The sequence below is a fragment of the Musca vetustissima genome, unplaced genomic scaffold (assembly GCF_032173495.1).
Source record: "Musca vetustissima isolate MV318-11 ecotype Yass unplaced genomic scaffold, APGP_CSIRO_Mvet_v1 utg4060, whole genome shotgun sequence".
NCBI lineage: Eukaryota > Metazoa > Arthropoda > Insecta > Diptera > Muscidae > Musca > Musca vetustissima.
In genome coordinates, this window is record NW_026884815.1 from 79,201 (window position 1) to 100,425 (window position 21,225).

General features: G+C 33.9%; 1 protein-coding gene across 1 annotated transcript in view; it reads left to right on the top strand.

Moving 5' to 3' along the window:
• LOC133331831 (2-oxoglutarate dehydrogenase-like, mitochondrial) overlaps positions 1–19,701 on the top strand; it is a 48,349-nt gene extending 28,648 nt beyond the window's left edge. Inside the window, exon 11 of the mRNA XM_061540208.1 lies at positions 19,404–19,701. Coding sequence (XP_061396192.1) covers positions 19,404–19,701 — 298 coding nt within the window. The remainder of the gene's footprint in view (positions 1–19,403) is intronic.
• Positions 19,702–21,225: the final 1,524 nt, after the last annotated feature.

Consider the following 21,225-nt stretch of genomic DNA (forward strand, 5'->3'; position numbering starts at 1 on the left):
ATATTGTTATAAATTATAAAAAAAATAATAATAGTAAAAATGGTTTTATTTGCTGTGTTTGTTTGTGTCTTTATAAATTATAAAGCAGTGAAAGAGTTTAAAAATTATTAGTTATACCAAAAAACAAATTTGTTAAAATATTAGTGGCCCCGTAATAGGATATGGATATGATATGGCTTTCGTATTAAACCAATTTTGTAAACGTTTTGATCTGAAACGAAAATGTTCTCAAGCTGATTATGAATTATTATTAATTATATATTTTATTGTTTTAAAATAAAAAACTAATATAATAATAGAGGACTTGGAATGATGTTCGTTTATGTTGCGAGTAAATAAATTAAATAAATTTCATAACTGTTATAACTGCATAACAGTTATAAATTTAAACTGTTATACGCTGATGTTATCGTTGTTAGCAAAAGTCATTACCAGTAAATAAAATAAAAAAATGAATAAATTTCATAACTGTTATACTGTATAACAGTTATAAATTTAAACTGTTATACGTTGGTTTTTTATTGTAAATTTAGTAAATGACATTACGTTAGAAGTTGTTTTATTTCCGAACCGTTACAAAGTGTTTGATTTTTGACTGTTGTTGTATTAAAATGATTTGTAACTTTTAATTAATAAAATATTTATTACTAATTCATTAACCCTTTCAGTGTTTTTGCCGAATATATTCGACATTTAAAATTACTCTCTTCCTTTGCAAATTTTCGGTTATCCTATGTACCGTTACAATTGATGTCTTTGTTTTTGCTAAAAGACAGACGAAAATGTCCGAGGGCTAAAATAAGAATTGCTTTTTTTCTAAACTATGTACCTTCATATGATTTTAAGTACAAAATTTTAGATTTTTATTCCGACAATTTTTTTTTTTTTTTGACACTGAAAGGGTTAATAAGCTCAAATTTCAATCTACTATATTTTATTATATTTAAGGAGAATTGAGTTAAATTATTAATTTCGCAAAAAAAAAATCTATATTTAATTTAGATTTTCAATTAAATTGAATTTAATAAATTTTTTTATTTTTTTTTTTTTTTTGCAATGTGTTAAACTTAAACATTTCCGTTTCAGATTTTTTAGGAAGTCACACAAATTTACAACAGAATGTGTTATTTTTTTACTGTTAATTTTTTTGTAATTTTTATTATAATATAATTTTCTTTTTTTTCAAACTGATATATTTTACATAATTAATTTAGATGATCGAATGCTTGTTTCGATTGCAACTATTCGAAACCTGTTATATTATTTTTCTATTTGACTTGAAACATAAATTATTGTAATAACTGTTATATTTTTCACCTTGAAGTTAGAATGCATAATGTGTTAAATTTATATTCATAACTGTTATATTATATCCTTCATTTTAATTAAATATATGTATTATATGTTTATTCAAAACTGTTATATTAGGCCGCGTTATTAGAAGATAGAATTAATTAAAAATTATATTCATGTGAAACCAAGGATTTGAAAACATATACATAAAATATGTTATACTAGGCCCATCGAGTTAAACGATTACATTTAATTACTATTATTATTATTTTTTTTTTTTGTTCATTGTTTAAAAACCAAAACTCTTATATTTTGTATGATACAAATTTAATTTTAATTTATTTTACTATCTAACGGTTCACAGTATAACACAATCTTATTTAAGATATAATTTCTCGTAGTTTTAGTAGTAAAAAATTAATTAAATGATCAGAAAACTATTATTTATTTAATTGTATTTATATATAATTGTTTTTATATTATTATTATTTAATGCATTACAAAACTATTATATTTTATATAACACAGCTTAGCATATATTTTATATTCATCAATATTTAATTCCTTTAAAATTTATTTTTTTCTCAATTTTTTCGAGTTTTTTATAATATTCAGATTTTTAATTCACAGATAGTGACAATTGAGATATTTTAATTTTTTCAAAAAGCACGAAAACTGTTATATCATTATTTTTCAGTTATGAATTGACTTTTAATTCATTCTAACTTTTTTGCAGGAGTAACAAGTTTGTTTGTTTTCTTTTTTAATTTTCAAACTTTGCAAAAATTAATATATTTCGGCATTTTATGCGACATTACAAGATTTATGAATTTTAATTGTAATTTCAATATAATTTCATTTTTCAAACTATTCGAAAATTGTTATATTTTGATTGATAACACGTTTTTATTAATTTGTTTAAATATTAATTATTTTCTTTATTTTTTTAATTCACTTCAGCTGTATTTTTATTTCTTTGGTGTTCGAAAGTTTCATATTTTAATAACATACTTGGTTTATTTATAACAGTTTTAAATTTTTTTTATTTTAAAAGTTTTGGTTGTTGTTTATAGATTTTAATTCATTCTAACTTCAAGTTGGTTTTTTAATTCTTCAAAATGAATGGAATTTAAAGATCACACTGTTCTTTTTTTCTACTTGTGATATACATTTTTAAACTCTTCCACGTTTTTTACATTTCAAAATCTTTTAACAGGTATTAATTTTAATAACACAATTTGTTTTAATTTCTTTGGCAATATTTTTTTATTTGAACAGTTGTTTTCTCTTTCTTACAGTCCACATTAAACTGTTATATTGCTTTTCTGATCACCTTTGAAGTGAGCATTTTTTTCACAGCAAATAAAACCATTTTCAAGGTTTTCTCACAATGTCACATAAATTTTCAATTATGATTTTTCTTCACTTCAAAATGGCCTTAAGCGTTTAGCCTATTTTTCTCTTTCACACTTACACCATATTCCATATACTATACGAACGTTTTCTAGCCCTTTCTGCTCGTTCCTCATCTTCGGCCAGCTGTTCATAGTCGATTTCCAAATATTCCTTGCCACCGAATTGTACCTTGCGTCCCGTGTATTTCTTCAAATAGTTAATGTGCGACGACACCTCGGTACCATCGATATCGATCAAATACGATATACTGGTAATTTTCTCCTTAACCCGGCCACGCCTCCAACGTATTTGTGTGTTCCGGCGATAACGTTCACCGTAGAGGACATCATCTCCGATTTGATATTCTTTTTTATTAATGCAGGATTTCAGGGGTTTCTTTTCCTCTTCCACCTTTTTGGCCGCATCCGGCTCTTCTTCGTCCTCCTCGTCGTCGGTAACATAGGCAATGGGTTTTTCAAGGGTTTCAACTTCAGTATTGGCCGGCTCCTCATTACAGACATTTGGGCAAAAGAATGACGAATCACTTATGGAGAGTTTACGCTTTTGGCGCTTGATAATAACCTTGTTTTTAACTTTGCGAACCTTCTTCGGTTTGGCAGCCGCTGCCCCAGATTCGGATTCCGAAACTTCGGTTGTTGAACCTGAACATTCTTCACTTGCACTGGTGGTTAAATCCTCAGCGGTAGTTTCAGTCTCAGATTTTTCGGAATCACCTGTGGAATCGCCTGTGGGAGCAACCACCACAACACCAGCATCAGCGGCTGGGGCTGGGGCTTCTGTCTCGATTTTTGGTTTTTCATTAGCCTCTGATTTTTTGCTCTTATCTATGGATGTCTGTCGTATAATTTTTTTAATAATAATTTTCTTTTTTAATTTATCACCCGGTTCATGGGGTATTTCGGCAGTTTGAACCGGTGCCGGAGCTTGATTTAATTCTGGCATATTTGTTGTTGCTGTTAAATCCTTAGCTTCGTGTTCTTCTGCTTCCTTGGACTTGGACTTTTGCTGTTCGCCTTCGGAGAGTTGATTTGTGGCGATTTGCTTTTCCTCTGTTGGTGTGTCTGCTGTGGCGTCTTCTTTACGACTAATGGAAATTTGTGGAGAGCTGTTGATTTTTGTAGCAGTCCCCTCTGCACTAAGTGGCGGCGTTGATATTGCTTGTGATTGTGGTGGTCGTATTGGTGATTCGGTTGTAACCGTTGACGCTATGTGCTGATGATCTGTAGTTGGTGTTATTGATGACAAATTATTCGCTGGGGAGGTCGCAATATCTATTGAATTAGAAGGTTCTATGTCAGCTGTTGTCTTTGGCACCTGTTCTTGTTGTTTTTGGATATTTTCATCCAGTTTTTCATTGGATTTTCCAAGGGATGTCTCCAATGTCTTTGATGTCGCTCCTGCGTCGCCTTCTTGCCTGTTCGCCTGCAGATTTGTCGTGGGTTTGACTATCACTGCTGACTCCTGTAGCAGATCGTGCAAATCTGAACTACCACGATTTCGTTGATCGCTTGCCTCACTGATTCTGTTATCTGAACTTTTGAGCAACGACGTTTCGCCAGCATTGGCTAGCATGGTGCTGCTGCCGCCAGTAACAACAACAACATTGGCTGCATCATTCTCGAATTTAGCCAATTCGAAATTCTTTGTAGTTGTCGTTGTTGTTTTTTGTTGTTGTTGTTTGATTTGTTCATTTGTCGCTTCGTTGGAGATACTTGGGGTTTCTATGGTTCGACTAATGTTCGATTGAGGGGGGATTGATGTGTTATCGTCAATCGCGGTTGTCTGCTGGCCATCGATCACTAATTGCGTTGATAAAATTTCATTCGTTTGCAATGAAGACGCTATTGTCGTCGCCGTCTTGGTTGCGGGTTGTGGTGGTGGTAGCGATGGTGGCAGCATTTCATCATTTGGCAATGTTACATCCTTGTTTTGCTTCTTCTGATCACCCTCAATGTGAAACGATTTATTAGATGCCATCGATACATTGTCAATCACGTCGTTTCTATCACCCCCAGTAAGCGATGATGTTGCACTTGTTTTTGTTGCCAACTCATTGATTTGCGTCGGTTCGGTCGATTTCTTAATCGATGAACGTTTAACTTTAACAATTTTCGGTTTGGGCGTCACTTCCGCCACACTACCGGAAGTGTTTAGTTTACCGGTGATTAATTTCTTCTTGACAATGGCTTCTGAATCAGATGGTCGTCTTTGTATGGCAGCTGGTGTTGCCAATTTTACGGCAGGTTCTATTTTTGAACCTTCAACGGCAGCCAGCGATGCACGGCGTGAAGTTTCGCCCGCGTGGGTTTTTGTTTTTACAGGAAGTTTTTTCTTTTTTTTCAAAGAATGTTCATCAAAGGTATCGTTTTGTTCATTGGATTTTTCATTGCCGGTGATTTGTTTTTCACTTGGAGAAGAGGGTTCTACTTTAAGTTGGGCGGGTAGTTTGTCGAATTGTTCTGTCGATTTGTTTTTGTCGCTAACTTCCTTTTCAATTTGAGAAGTACGAGCTCCTTCAAGTTTACCTGAAACCTTTTCGAGGTGTACATTTCTTGAAATTTGTCTTTGGCTTTGGTGGGGAGTGGTATTTGGAAGATGGTCATCGGTTTTGGGCATTTCATTTTCAGTACTTTCTTTTTCAAATTGAGAAGATTTGTCCCCTTGGAGATTATCGATTTTATCATTGCTCGATTTCTCTATTTCAAGCGTTTCTGACTTTGGAATAGAGTTGGGTATCGAGGGAGATGTACTTGGAACCGATGTTAATTGGGAACCAGTTATTGAAGAATCAGGTTTTGGAGAAGCTTCTTTGTTATTTTGATTTATGGCAAGATTTGACATATTTGTAGCTGACATGTGTGGCATTGTGGTTTCAATGGAAGCCGACGTTCCGGACAAAGGGGAAGATTTTTCCTTCATTTCACTTGGTTTGGGAGAAAGATCTCTAATATCAAGTTTCGTTGTGGCATTGTTACCCGCAGGACTTGCTCTAACTGGAGATGATTCGACAGAAGGTAATCCATTGATGTTGGGCGCCAACAGTTCGTTCTCTACTTTGGAAGCACTTTCTGATGAACTATTTTCAGGATGCTTAAAGCTTTCACAAATTTCCAATTCCGATTTGTTGGGCGAAATTTCCGATAATTTTTCATCCACCAGTTTTGAATTTAAAATCTTAGAATTTCTACGAGATTTTTCATTTGTTTTAGATTTCTTTTCACTTGTTTTATTTTCATTTATTAAATTATCCGAAGATTTTTCCGTTTGATTTTTTTCATCCGTTTTATGTTTGGTTTTATTTGATTTTGGTGAAATTTTCGTATCACCTGTTTTATGTGAAATAATTTTCGATTTTTTATTTTTCTTTGCAGATGTTTCACAATTATTTTCAGGTTCAGGTGTATTCTCAATATTGTTCACTTGATTATCGTTTATAGAATTTTCATGTTGATGATTAACAGCTGATGCCACTAAAACTTCTTTGATTGGAGTCTCCGAATTCACCTCTGAAGCATTGACTATTTTATTTTCAGCTACAACTGATTCCGTTGAAATTTCCTTATCCTCTGGCTTTTTAGAATTCTCACTTTGGACTTGGCTTGAGTTGTCTTGGGAATTCTTCTCATTTTCCGTTGTATCCATAATTTCATTTCGAACGGTTTTATTATCACCTTCTTTGTTAGGAATTTGTTCTTCCCTAGGTCCGACAACGACTCGATCAACTTCATCAACACCCTTTTCATTTAAATCGTTATTTTCACTCCGATCCACTTCATCCACTTTGCCTTGGTTTTTATTCGCACCTTCCTCTTCATCTTCGGGGAAAATACTACGTTTTCGTATTCTCTTAACGAACCTAAAACTGACAGGTTCGCCTTTAGATTCCTGAGAAGATTCCACAATGGGTTCAGTGACTTTGTGTCTAGATGACAAAGGGGAAACTGCCGTGCTTTGAGCTTGATTTTCATTTTCTTCGGTGCTATATTGTTTTAGAACCCCCTTAACCTCACTTAGCGATGCTGTAATGCGTGCCTTTAGGCGATTTAAACGTTCTATGGGATCCTCAGCCTCTTGGGAGTCTTGGGAACGCAAACGTCTTTGTCGACGCAAGCGTGAACGATCTCCCGTTGCCGTATCCATAGAGAGACCCTGCGATATTGTTGAAGCGGAAGGTATTGTGGAATCTAGAGATGTGTCTGTGGAATATGGCAACGTTGTTGAATTTCGTATGGAACCCAAGGATGGTGTGGCATTACGTGTCGAGCTGGAGATACTAGAACTGGGCTGATTATCGATTGTAAAACGTGGTGAAATATCACTGCTATATCTTGAAGAGCGATCAGTGTCATATTTTGTACTATCATGTCCATAGCGCGAATTTGCATCATTGCCATATCTGCTTGTTAATGAGCTTGGCTCATGACTATGTCTTGGGGAATAATCATTGACATACTTAGAACTTGCCAATGAGTGGTCGTGGCCATAACGACTGGATGTGGATGTTGGATCATTGCCATGTCGCAATGAAGTTAAGGAGTTGACATCATTGCCATATCTGCTACTGACATCATTGCCATATTTATTCGCCAATGAAGTTGTGAGATTAGAATCATTGCCATATTTGGAGTTTAACGAGCTGCCATCACTGCCATATTTACTAGCTATCGAACTGGTAGTGGGTGTGGAACGTCCAGAATATGATTTTGTGGAACCAGCATCAATTGAAGGTCGTTTTGTTGAAGAACGATTTAAATCATTCGCGTGCCTAGATGTGGGCGTAGAACGGCCAGAGGCATTACTATCTGTTGAAAGCCGGCGCGATGTAGAAGCAATGGGATAATTATAATCAGTTGTTGTGGTTTTTAACGTCGAAGGAGTTGGAGTTTTATTACGCGCCGTACTACTTGTTTCATAACGCGATGACGGAATTGAGGCCGCTGTTTCGCCGCCAACACTTTTATTACTTTTCATTTCGTATTTCATTTCATTGGTTTCACTGGAATCTTTATTGACATTTGTTATTGTATTATATTCTTGTTGTTTTTCTTCTCTCTCTTTTAAATTAATTTCACTTTCGTTGACCGATTGAATGCTGCCTTCACATGCATTTCTATTTTTCAATTTATCATCGAATTCAAGCACATCTAATTTTGGCAATAATATTTCACTAAATTGTGGAGTATTGTTGCGTGACGTAAGACCTGTCGGCACGCTACCATTAAGGCTAGACGCGTTCTGCGATGACGTTGAAGAATCGCCAATCTGATGTTCACCCGGACGCGTTCGACTATTATTAATATTGTTTCGATATATTTCACCGCCGTATCTTTCAACCGTTATGGTCAGCGAATCACAAACATCTGAGCGTTCCACAATTTGGGCAACCTGCGGATTGCAGAGATCATCAAGATCACGTTCATGGTGGTTTTGTGCTCTAATTCTCTCGGTATTTTGAACACTTGTTGTTGGTGGTGGTGTTGTTTGCGAGCTCATTGGGGGTGTTGAGGCGCGTAATATGTTGGCTACTTCCTCATCAATATCGTCGCCATCATACTCATCATCGGCATCATCTGCCCCAACATCTTGGCTATTAAATGGCGGCCGATGATTAACCAAAGTATTTCTAATATTCGTCAAGAGCAAAATATTCTCATTTTCTATATTATTATTATTAATAATAATCTGGGCATTTTTGGTTTCCTTTTTCTTTTGTGAGCTATTCTCCGCCGCACTCTCTACGGTTACTGGGCTAATGGATGTGGCCCGGGGGGTATTTGCTCTCTTTGGCCTAAATGATTTTACGCTGTTGTCCATATGATGAACTTGAGACGACGCATGTTTTTCATTTTCTCTAATATTTATTTTATCCAATTGTTGTTGTTGTTCTTGTTGCTGCTGCAATGAATTTTTTTGTGTCATGGATTTCGCACCAGTATTCTTGTTTATTATAAACTTTTTGTTATTGTTGTTGTTTACATTTATTCCGTAATTGGAATTTAAGGAATTTGTAGAAATGTGTTGTTTATGCCATTCATGGATATTAAAAAGCTTCGTATATTTGCCAGCTGTCATCGCCGAAGAGATATCAGCTTCTTGTGGGAATTTCCTATAGAATTTTCTTATTAATCGCTCTTTAAATGGAAATTTTCTAGCTGGATTCTCTGGTTTATTAGTTAATTCGAGGGTTGTATTTTGTAAGGTATTTGAGATTTTATTTAAATTAAAGAGGTTTTGTATTTCTTGGGTATTCAAATTTAATAGCACTTCCTCTTTGGAATTTGTAAAAGGGAATTTATTTATCCCCATGTTTGTTTTCAGGGGAAAAGGTCTCTTCATTGAAGATATTGTTTTATGATTTTTGAGTTCAATGTCGAAGTTAAATTCCAATGGGAACTCTTTTTCATACACTTTCCTTGCGAATGATGTTAAAGGGAACCCATTTGTGTTGCTGGCTTGTGTTTCGGTATTCTTTACTTTTGTGTTGAATTTCTTATTTCCTTCATAATTTGAGGTTAGGTTCTTTAATTTACTTGCTGCATCTTGCAAGGATCTTGTTATTTTGTTTTTATTAATATATTGTAACGATGTTTTGGGTATGTTTTCGACATACTCTTTCAAAATATAAGGAAATTCCAAAGTATTTTGTATTTTTCTTATTGGAAATTGTATATTTTCCATTTCATTTGTATTTTCAAAATTATCTGGTATTTCTTCATTATTTTCAAGAGGAAATTTGTTTCCTGTCGTCTTCTTTTGGGATTCTTGCAAGGGAAATTTTGATAACTCCAAATTTTTGGAAATTGTAGGGACTTTATTTACAGCTTTGAAATTAGCCATTAGCTGTGCAAAATTTCCGCAGAAATCTTTTTTATCCAATAGCTTTTGATTCCCTGAATTGTACTTAATTTTCAAAGATAAGGGAAACTTCATTGCCTCAGGACTAGATTTTATGGGAAACAGTTCTTCCAGTTGACTTAATTCTGGTTTACCCCTTGATTTCCTCGTAAATCGCCTATAGGCATAAAAATGTTTCCCAAATTCTGGTAGTTTTTCAAATTCCCCTTTATTTACGGGGAACTTTTTACGCCTCTGATTCATCAATAAATTCAATGGGAAATGGCTTCGTTTCTCCTTTAAATCCACATTTCCCTTGGGTTTTAATTCCTCTATGGCTTTTTGATTCCATTTTATCATTTCATATGTTGGGCGCCATAAATTACAATCATCATTTTTCTTTTCGATGGCATAATGACCACCGAAAGGAAATGTCAAACAACAATTCTCATTATGTTGATATTTTTGACAGGGAAATATTAATGCTGACGTTGTACCAAATTGTTTTTCGCCGCCAGGTGAGTCATCGATTGATTTCGATAATTGTGCTGCTGAAGGTGACGACGACAAATTATCGTCATTTTCATTTGCTGATGTCATTAAATTGTCATTATCAATGACGTTGTTGGCTGCGGGCATTTTCGTTGTTGCCAATAGAATGGTTTTGGAATTTTCAATATAGGATTTTGGAGATGTAGAAGGCACTGGGATTTGGGAAGGGGTTTCTTTGCCTTTATTCAGTGATTGACCTATTTTTACGTTTCTATATTTTAAATATAGTAAGGAAATTTTTACAAAAAAAATCTCTCTTTTTAGACGCTTTCTCTCTTGTTGTCAGTCACTCTCACAATTAACTTTTTGTAGTATTTTGTTTCTATTAATAACAAATTGCTCTCTTTTTTTTCTTTCCCGTTTAATAAGTGTTTTGCAAAAAAAAGTATATTTTTGTCTTCACTATTTCACTTATATGTTGTCTTCACATAATATTTGAATAACAATATTTCATTTTTTTTTTTTTTTCAAATATTTGTTGCAGTTTTTTTGTTTGTTTTGCTTTCATTTATTGTTCCCGTACTCACTTATCCATCACCGCAAATAGGAATTCGTTGCCCATCATCAACATTCAAATTTGTATTTCGTAAATAGTTTCGCGTATTTTAATCATATCGTCTGAATAAAAAATTCACCACTGAATTATTTGCCGTTATTTATGTGAACAATTGCATTTTTTCCCCGTTTCTTTGCTGCTTTAGGTAATAGAAAAATTCCTCTTGATGCTGGTGTTGTTGTTTCTTTCCTCTTTGATGGTGAGATTTTTTTCTCGTCTTTTCAAATGCATTACCAATATAATTTAATTGCAAACAAATTTTCTTTATTGGTGTTTATGTATGGGTATTACATTATTGCTTGATTGTAATAGTACATGGGTAATGCTTGATAATGAAAATATCGTATGGTATGTAGTATGATAATGAGGGGAATATATAAGAAGCAAAATAATACTAGTAATCAGAACAGGTTCTATTCGAACTCGATTGATTACAATAAAGGACGGTAAGTTCACCTTCAGAGCAATAACTTAAATATAAAAAAATGGTATTGAAACTTTTTTCTAATTCCTACATCACCCTGTACAGTACAGGGTTACTTCATATACTTCTTGTGTAGACAATATTAAGTGTCGTCATCTGACAATTGCATTAGAATGTTTCATATTTTTTAGCATTAATATAATCGGAAGGGTTTTTAAGGGTATTATGATTTGCCGTTATTTATTTATTATTTACTTACGTAGCTGGCTTGTGACAGAACTTTGGTTCCATAAGCCGAACTAAAAAAAGATTTCCAGGCGCGTTTGTCTTTTGTGCAGTTTTCTCAATTTAAAACACCATATTCGGCAATGTTGTCTTCCACTTAGTCTTTCCATCTTATTCGTGGCCTTCCTCTTCTGCGTGAACCATAACCTGGTTCGCTTTTATATGCCTTCTGGGCTGGGGCATCTTCATCCATTCTCACAACATGACCTAGCCAACGTAGTCGCTGCAGCTCAATACGTCTAACAATGTCGATGTCCGAGAATAGCTGGTACAACTCATGGTTCATTCGACGGCGATATTCACCGTCAACGCAGATTGGCCCATAGATCTTTCGGAGAATTTTTCTCTCAAGCACTCCAAGAGCTGTCTCTTCTGTTTGCGCAAGTGCCCATGCTTCAGATACATATAACAGCAAGGGTAGTATAAGCGTCTTGAGTGTGAGTTTGGTCTGGCGGGAGAGTGTGAGTTTGGTCTGGCGGGAGAGTGTGAGTTTGGTCTGGCGGGAGGTGGCCTTGCTTTTGAGTTGTTTGCTCAGACCATAGTAGCATCTGTTGGCCATCACTATCCTTCTTCGAATTTCAAAACTGATGTCATTCTTTTTGTTTATGGCGGTACCAAGGTATGTAAAATCTTTGACTACTTCGAAGCTGTAGTTCTCAAGATCCACAGTTGGTCCGAGAGTGTGAGTTTGGTCTGGCGGGAGGTGGCCTTGCTTTTGAGTTGTTTGCTCAGACCATAGTAGCATCTGTTGGCCATCACTTTCCTTCTCCGAATTTCAAAACTGATGTCATTCGTTTTGTTTATGGCGGTACCAAGGTATGTAAAATCGTTGACTACCTCGAAGCTGTAGTTCTCAAGACCCACAGTTGGTCCGAGTCTACTGGACGTATTGCGCGTTGATACCATCAACTTGGTCTTCTCGCCGTTTACTGCCAGACCCACTTTGGCAGACTCCTTCTCAATTTGTTCAAAGGTGGCTGATACCGCTCTCGGTGTTCGACCCATTATGTCAATGTCACCGGCGTAGGCGAGTAACATGTGTTGTTTGGTGTACAGAGTGTCATTTCTGTTCACTTTTGCCTCTCATATGCCCTTTTCCAGAAGGTCAAACTGTCACCTTGTCGGAATCCTCGTTCGGTATTAAAGGGCTCAGAGAGGCCCTTTTCGACCATGTGCCAGTTAAAGATATCCTGCATAGCCGTATTAATTTTGCAGGAATGCCAAACGCAGACATGGCTTTATACACCTCTGAACGGATAGGGCTGTCGAATGCGGCTTTATAGTCGACGAATAGCTGGAATGTGTCGATGTGTGTTTTTGGTGGGTTTTTTTCCAGGATTTGGCGTAGAGTGAAAATCTGGCCAATGATGGATTTGCCAGGTCTGAAGCCGCATTGGTATGGTCCAATAATGTCATTGACCATTGCCTTCAGCCGTTAACACAGTACGCTGGGAAGAAGACTTTTTTTTGTGCACGGGACACAGGATGCTGAGGTTCCAATTATTGGACATGCATTCTTCTAGCCAAATTGTACTAATCAGCTGGTGCATGCTTCTTACCAGCATCTGACCACCAGTCTTGAATAGTTCGGCTTGTAGCCCATCGGCACCTGCTGCTGTATTATTCTTCAGCCGATTGATTGCTATTCTGACTTCATCTTGGCTAGGTATTATACACTCTATACCGTCATCTATTATTGGTTCTGGGGTATCCTCTTCACCGCTACTATTTAATACCAAAAGTTTTTTTTTCAAAATGATCCTTCCAGATCATCAGTCCGATGTCTGTATCTGCCACCAGGCTTCCTTCTTCATCTCTACAGGAGGATGTGCCTGCACCAAAGCTTTCATTCTGACTCCTGTACATCTCGATTTGCTCACGATCACGTGTTTCTTGTTATTTCTTCTTTTTTTGTGAAAATACGTTTCTCCTCTCTCCTTCCCCCCGGATAGTTCTCCATCGCATTACGTGTTGCTACTGTCCTATACGCTGCGTTTTTCATATCAGTAGCATTACGACACTCCAGATCGTACCACGGATTTCTTGATGGTGGTAATTGGTACCCAAATGTTGCTTTTGCTGCAGTTTGTAGGGAGTGGGTAATTTCCTGCCACTGTGCTTCTATATTATTATCGGGACAAGGGGTGCTTTCGTCAATCAGTTGGGTAAATTGAGCGGCTGCCACAAGGTAATGGTCCGAATATTTTGAAATCATATTCTGCGACTTTTAAAATATTTTTTGAAGTAATATTCCAAATTATAATACCCTGCCCAAAATCGCACTGTTTGTGTTGTGGGATTTTGTAACTATATTCTGAAGGTTTATTCAGGGATTTGTTTTAAATACTTGTTTTTTTTTTTAAATAAATCTTATGCATATTCAATTTCTTTTCATTTTTTTACAAATATTTTAGTAATCAAAATTGAATTATTTTTTTAAAAAATTCTTCTAGTTTTTGCCTTGATTACTAAGTTTAAATAGTTAAAGTTCTTTGCACTCCAAAAATTTTAATTTTCTTATGGAATCCCCATTTATGGTCAGTCCTCTTTAATTGTTTTTATACCCTCCACCATAGTATGGAGGGTATATTAGTTTTGTTTTTCCGTTTGTAACGCATCGAAATAATCATTTCCGACCCTATAAAGTATATATATTCTTGATCAGCGTAAAATTCTATGACGATCTAAATGTCCGTCTGTCTAATCTGTTGTAATCACTCTAGCGTCTAAACGAATTGAATAGATCGCCAAAATTTTTAAAGTCGTCTTTTTCTGCAGGCAAAAAAGTTCGAAGATGGACTTTATCGGTCCACGTTTAGGCATAGCTCCCATATAAGGGTATCCCCCATATTTTCGGTATGTTGGGGTTCTTGAGCGCGTTTTTCAACCGAATTCGCTGAAATTTGGTACATTGGGTTCTTATTGGGTACTCAATGTCTCCACAAAAAATTATAAATATAGGTCCACTTTTTCTGGTAGCCCCCATATAACGGTACCTCCTAATTTTCAGTATTTTGGGGGTTTTGAACGTATTTTTCAGCCGAATTAGCTGTAATTTAGTATTTTGAGTTCTTAATATGTACCAAATCTCTCCACAAAAAATTATGAATATAGGTCCATTTTTTCGGATAGCCCCCATAAAAGGGTACCCCCCCAAATGTCGGTATTTTGGGGTTCTTGAGCGCGTTTTTCAACCGATTGCGCTGAAATTTGGTACATTTGGTTCCTATTGGGTGCCAAATATTTTCAAAAATTTATATAGGTCCAATTTTTTGGTAGCCCCCATATAATGTACCCCCAATTTTGCTATTTTGAGGTTAAAAACGTTTTTCACACACACATTCGCTGAAATTTGGTATATTGTAGTCGAATATGGTAACAAATTTCTCTACAAAAAAAATTTAATATGCACCCCCTTTTTGGGGTAGTCCCTATATAACCCCTTTTTTATATTAAAATAGTTATGAAATTTGTTCGGCGTTTTGGGTTTGGTTCTAAGACTCTGTTGTAACTATATCACCTGTGGGGGATATCGAGATAAAAAACTAGAACGTAAGGTTCGATAATGAACTATACATGAACTATAACCCGTATTTAAACCTAGCGCCTGTGTGGGAGGTACCAGAAGGAGTGGACCGATATATATCTTCGAAACAACTAAGTTTGGAAGAAATAATAAGATTGGCAAAGTTTGGATGAAATGTAAATTTTCTGAAACGGATTTGGTCCAATGAAACATGGGGTCTAGAACCAATAAATTCGATGAGGCACATTTTCACGGTGTAAATTTTATACACCCTCATTAGCCATAAGGCTGAGGGTATAATTATCCATTAAAAATTTCTGAAATTTATATTATAGTTTACATAGAAATGTCGGGATAAGTCCACTTTTTGGTATGTTCCCTATATTTTCATTTCTAGTACCTGTCAGTATATCTATGGTGGAGGATATCCAAAGTTCGGCCCGGCCGAACTTAACGTTTATTCACTTGTTCTTTATATATTTTAGATTTTTTTTAATTTCTCCCTATATAACCCTCTTAATTATATATACGTTTATAAGTGATGAGCGTGTCTAGTTTATGGTTTCCTATACTCTAAAAGCTGTTGGTGATCCCCCTCATACCACATTTCATCTATTGTGTTTTCTTTGAATCCTATTTCGGCTGTTTTTATTTTTCAATTTATATTTGTTATTTCCTTTGACTTGATGTTCTTGCCAAAATTTTGTTTTATTTAATATAAAAACATCATTCATACACACACACACAGACAGACACACAAACGTGAACATTTATCACCTATACATATGTAAAGACTTAACAACCGTATAATCACAAAACAACCGGCAATGCGACGACACTTTGCCCATTGTACTTTAGTGTTGTTGTTGTTCTTGTTGGTTTATTTTCGTTATCGATGGCGGTCCAATCCGGCCCGTTCGTTGCTAGTGGGGTCTCTTTGTTTAGATTTTCGGTATTCGGCATTATATTTTATTGTTTTAAAAATTTCTTGGCATTCAGTATTTGTTTAATATATGTATGTAAACAACAATGTTGTTTGTGTTTTTGTTGGGAATTTAGATATTTATTTATTTTTGTTTTTTTTAGCGTTGGCATATTTTGCACAATATAAATCGGTGGGTGTATGTGTGAATATGTGCGCCTGAATGCTGATAAAATTAATTAATAAAATTTGAGATTTATTTCACTCTTCTTGGCGTGGAAATATTCAATAAAAAGTTTTCTAAACATCATTGGAATTTCTCTTTTTTTGTTTGTTTTCGGTGCACATTGTATGTGAGCAAATTGTTTTCGAAAATACATCTCGTTTCAAATTTTCCTCTTTACGTTTTGTTGAACGTGTAATTTTTCACAGAATTTAATTAAACTGTCCATTTTAATTTGTTCATATATCAAAGTGAGCGACATGATTAATGGCCAATAATCAATTTCAAGCTGATTACGATACGGCGTATGAGTAATGTGGGGCCCAAGGAATTTGTAATGGTACTAATACGCCACCATATTATTAACAAACAAACAATATTATTATGCTGATTGGCAAATTGTAAAGAGTGCAAAAGTTACAGAAGATATGATTCACTTTCCAAGAGAAAGGAAATCCGTTATTTCTATTGAATTGATTTTATTTGCCGGCTAATGCAAATGAAATAAATATTTTACTTAATGTTAGGTAATTAGAGAGGATAATAAATGTTATAACGGAATATCGCATCTGTATTTCTGAGCCATTGCACTATGGGTAAAAAGTATGATTTTTTGGCATAAAGTCAATTTTTTTTTGTTTTCATATTTTGAAATTTTACTGATTTCCTAACTATAGATACCCATATTAGAAAAAAAAATTAATATCAATGCAAGTGGCAACACTTTTTTTTGTGGCGAGCTTTAAAAGTCAGCACTTTGAAAGTCACATTGTTTTGGTACAACAAAATCAGCTATGTTCGAATGCTTGTAATTTGACAAAATTGAAAAAAATTAAAATGTGTAATTATGGAAAACTTTAGTGCAGGTATGTAAAATTAAGACGAGATGCCCTTTTTGTCATATTTGTCTGTTGTTGTAATACTGTGAAATGTTTTGTTTATGTATAACTTTATATAAAATCTATAAATTGCAGTTTTGTTCCGTGGAGTATAACGTGTGAATGGCAAAGCATTGCAAAAAGGTGTAAATGCCAAGTTATTAACAAAAGTGGGTTAATTAATGATTTTTGTTAAATTTTGTGCCAACACGTGTTTTTACTGATAAATATGTGTTTGCCCATGCAGCGCTTATTGAAATTTAGAGCAGCAATATCAATAATATCAGTTTAATATCAATAATATCAGTAATATCAGTTTAAATGAAGACCAAATGCGTTTGATATCAAAACAATTTAAATATTTTGTTAATTATATAAAAAACATTTCCCAAAGTTCAACCGTAAATTAGAGCGATTTAAAACTAAACATTCAAAATGGCTTAGCAAAAGTATAATTATAGTAATGGGTGAGCAGTATGTTTCCCCAAACAAAATAGGTCGCCCAAAATTAAATTATGAAGATGCTGGGCCTAGGCTAAAAAGGAAATTAGCCTTCAAAGTTGCTTCACAAAATAAACATGCAACGCCGTTGGTAGTTCATGCTGCTACGGTTTCAGCTAAAATATCCAAGACAGAGACATGGCCTTTGTTTTGAATAAAGCAGTCAGTAATGGAAATATAACCGAAGTAAGGAACAAACTTTTTGCTATGAAATCATATGAAAATTAGTAGGTCATCTTGGGAGCATAACAAATGTATACAAACCAAATTTCAATTCAATAGCTTTATAAACAAAAAAGTCGGGACAAATCGGCCAGATCGGCTATATGGCAGCTATATGATATATTCCCCCAAATCATATGAAAATTGGTAGGCCATCTCGGGAGCATAACAAATGTATACAAACCAAATTTCACTTCAATAGCTTTATAAACAAAAAAGTCGGGACAAATCGGCCAGATCGGCTATATGGCAGCTATATGATATAGTGCCCCAAATCATATGAAAATTGGTAGGTCATCTTGGGAGCATAACAAATGTATACAAACCAAATTTCAATTCAATAGCTTTAAAATTAGAGTTTATGCCAAAATAAACGTAATAAAAACCATAGTACATAGCCCTCATATAAATATAACAGCAAATATTCGCTAATTCCTACACTATGTAACCTAACTTTATTATCTAAATTGCAGTAGTTTGAGGATTGTATATTCTACCATGCGTTGATAGTCAGTATACAAAAAATTCACTGAATTACAAACAAAAATAAAACATATATAAATATATCTTACAAATATTTCAAGAAATTCCCTTAATCCAATGATCGATATATGGTTCTTTTTACGATTTATTGAATTTTGTAGTAGCATTAAAATAAAATATTTAAAAAACAGTGAAATGTTCAATGAACTTGAAGAAAAAACAATTTATGACATATTTTCCATGTTTTTATTTATTTGTGAACGATTATATGGTTGGTCAAGTTTCATTTAACTTTCAATACAATCGTTATTGAATATACATTCCTATGTACATATATAAATAATATGGATATGTGAATGTATGTGTTGTTTGGCATTTTTAATGCCAACAAATCACACCATATATTCCTATACGTAAAAACGATATACATATATATATATATATATATATCAAAATTAATATATATGGGGAATTCCACACAGTATTAACTAGATGGTAATATGAAATATTCACTAGGGATAGCCCTCCAATATAATATATTTTATTTAAAATATAGAATTAATGCGAATTACTTTAAGCTACTGTTCCGCGATATATTCTCATAATTAATAGATATTTATTTCAATATTAAAAAAAAACAGTTTTAGAATTAGCTGATTCAAAAAAAAAAACTTCAAGTTTTATTTATTTAAATTAAACATGTTTATTAACAAATGTCAATTAAAACACTCACATGCAACAAACGCGCGCTTTAGTTGTCAGTGTGTCAAGCCTTTTAAAACACCAGAACAAATGTTTATTTTAATTAAAAAAAAAACAATATTTTCATTGTATGCAAATTTATAGCGCATAAATATTTGAAATATATAAACCATTTTTATGATAGCTTTTCATCATTTTTTTTTTTTATATTCTATATTTTATTTTGTGACGGTATTTGGCAAATTGGCGCATTTATTTGGCACGTTTATTGGTTAAAAAACGTCTTTTGGATGACGTTCTGAAATGCTTTCATTTTGCTTTGTCGTTATTTGGCATAAAGGTATGAGCCCGTTCTCTTTGCGAATCAAAAGATTGAATTTGCAATTTGTAAAAAAAAAGAAAATTCTGAATAAATGAAATGTAATGTAATGGCGCCCTATTTGCTTGCGAAATGTGTGAGCTTTTTTTCGAACTAATTACATGTAGTTTCATCTTGTTAATTAAACAGAAATTGAAATGCATACTTACATATATTTTTGTATTTTCTGCATTTTGTTATTTTATTTCCTTTGGTTTTTATTTTTAGCCTACAAATTCAGTATCATGGTCGTCCCACTGCCGCTGCACCATCGACAGGCAATAAAAAACAACATGAACGCGAATTGCATGATTTTCTAGTTAGCATATTTGGTGAACTGACCGAAGCCGAAAAGGAAGTACTGAAGAAAGAGGAGGAAGCAAGATTGGCAAAGGCCAAGGCCGATGCGGAACAACGAGCTAAGGCAGCAAAATCAAAAAAGGCAACTGAAAATTCTAACAATGACAACAAGTCTGATTCAAAACCACCAACAAATTCAAATAAACCAAATGATGACAAAAAATAAAATCCTTTATATTCCATGAGACCAATTTGTATATGTTTTGTAAAAATTTGTAATATGTATATTTAAATTAATGTGTTAAAAAAAAATTACGTATATTTTCGTAAGGTTAATTTATGATTAACGAAATCTTTCATCCCAATAAATGTAATTTTATTATTTTTGACTCATCAGAAACACTTACAACCATTGGTTCTCTCTAAAAAAGGCGGTATTATTTCGTATAGAACCAAAATTACATGATATAGTTGTAACGTTGTAATTATAGTGTAAACGCGCTTTAAGGTATATTCTGAGTTTGGTTAAGTAAAAATGTAACTAGGTATGCTAAATTTTAATTGCTTGTTTGTTGAGTTTGAATGATTATTAGAACATTACAAAATGGAAATGTAAAAATATGACAATTTAACACAAGGACTTGTTGCATTTATTTTGACTTTAAAAGCCTCAAGATAGAGAAGCATTTTAAATTTGTTGTATCCTACCTTGCATTGTACCATGCTTTTACTAGCTCTATTATAAAAAAACAAACCAAAGATGTTTTAAAAAAATGTTTGTACGATATCAAATATAGATTGTACAGTACAAATTTGCAATTCACCATGAAATGAGCACACATTTAAATGTTGTCGCCATTTTTAGCATCAACGCCGTTCAAATGTTAAACGGGACTTGGTACTCTGCTGGAAAACCGTTAATATCGATTTTCGACTTTTACTGACTAATGCAATTTAATTTGTAACCAATTACATTCCATAACCCGATTTTTAAATTGTCACACCTTTAAAAGCTGATCGTTTTACGTCAGCAAACTTCTGCGTTGTCAACATGCATATAACAACGCCATCACACAATAACATTTCTGTATGGCTCGGTTCTCTGACTGCAGCTGCTGTGAGTGTATGTGTTGTAAACAATACGGTACGGTTCCTTTTAGTCTCCATCTCACCTTATTTGTAATATAGAATATTATTCAAATTTAGACTCTTCTGTGGAAGCCATCGATTTTATGATTTTGTCAAACCTATTGATTTTGTCAAAGTGACTAAAATGTTTTATATGAATCGAAATAAAGTTCTGTAATATGTAATTTTTGGGAAATTCTGCTTTTTGATTTTATAAAACATTGATTTTGAAAAAATCGACTAAAATTTTTTATATGAATTGTCATCAGACATGGGTTTATCCCACCTTTGTTTCTTGTTTTGTACGCTAATTAGAACCAAATGGAAAGAAACGCATATTGCATTAAATAGATAACAGAATTTACATCCTTGTGTATATATAAAAACTAAACAATTTTTTACTTTTCATTAACCATTTTCAATTTGACTAAAAAATTTATAAATATTTTCATGCTGTCAAAAGTAATTTATTTTCGATAAAATACTCTCAATTGTTAGAGATGGGACAAATTTCTTGGTTATTCGGAGCTTGATTCGAATTGAACAGTGTACAAAAATCGGTGTTCGCTCAGAAATGTTTGTATGGAATCAAAGGGTGAACAACGCTCGTGCGTACATGGCA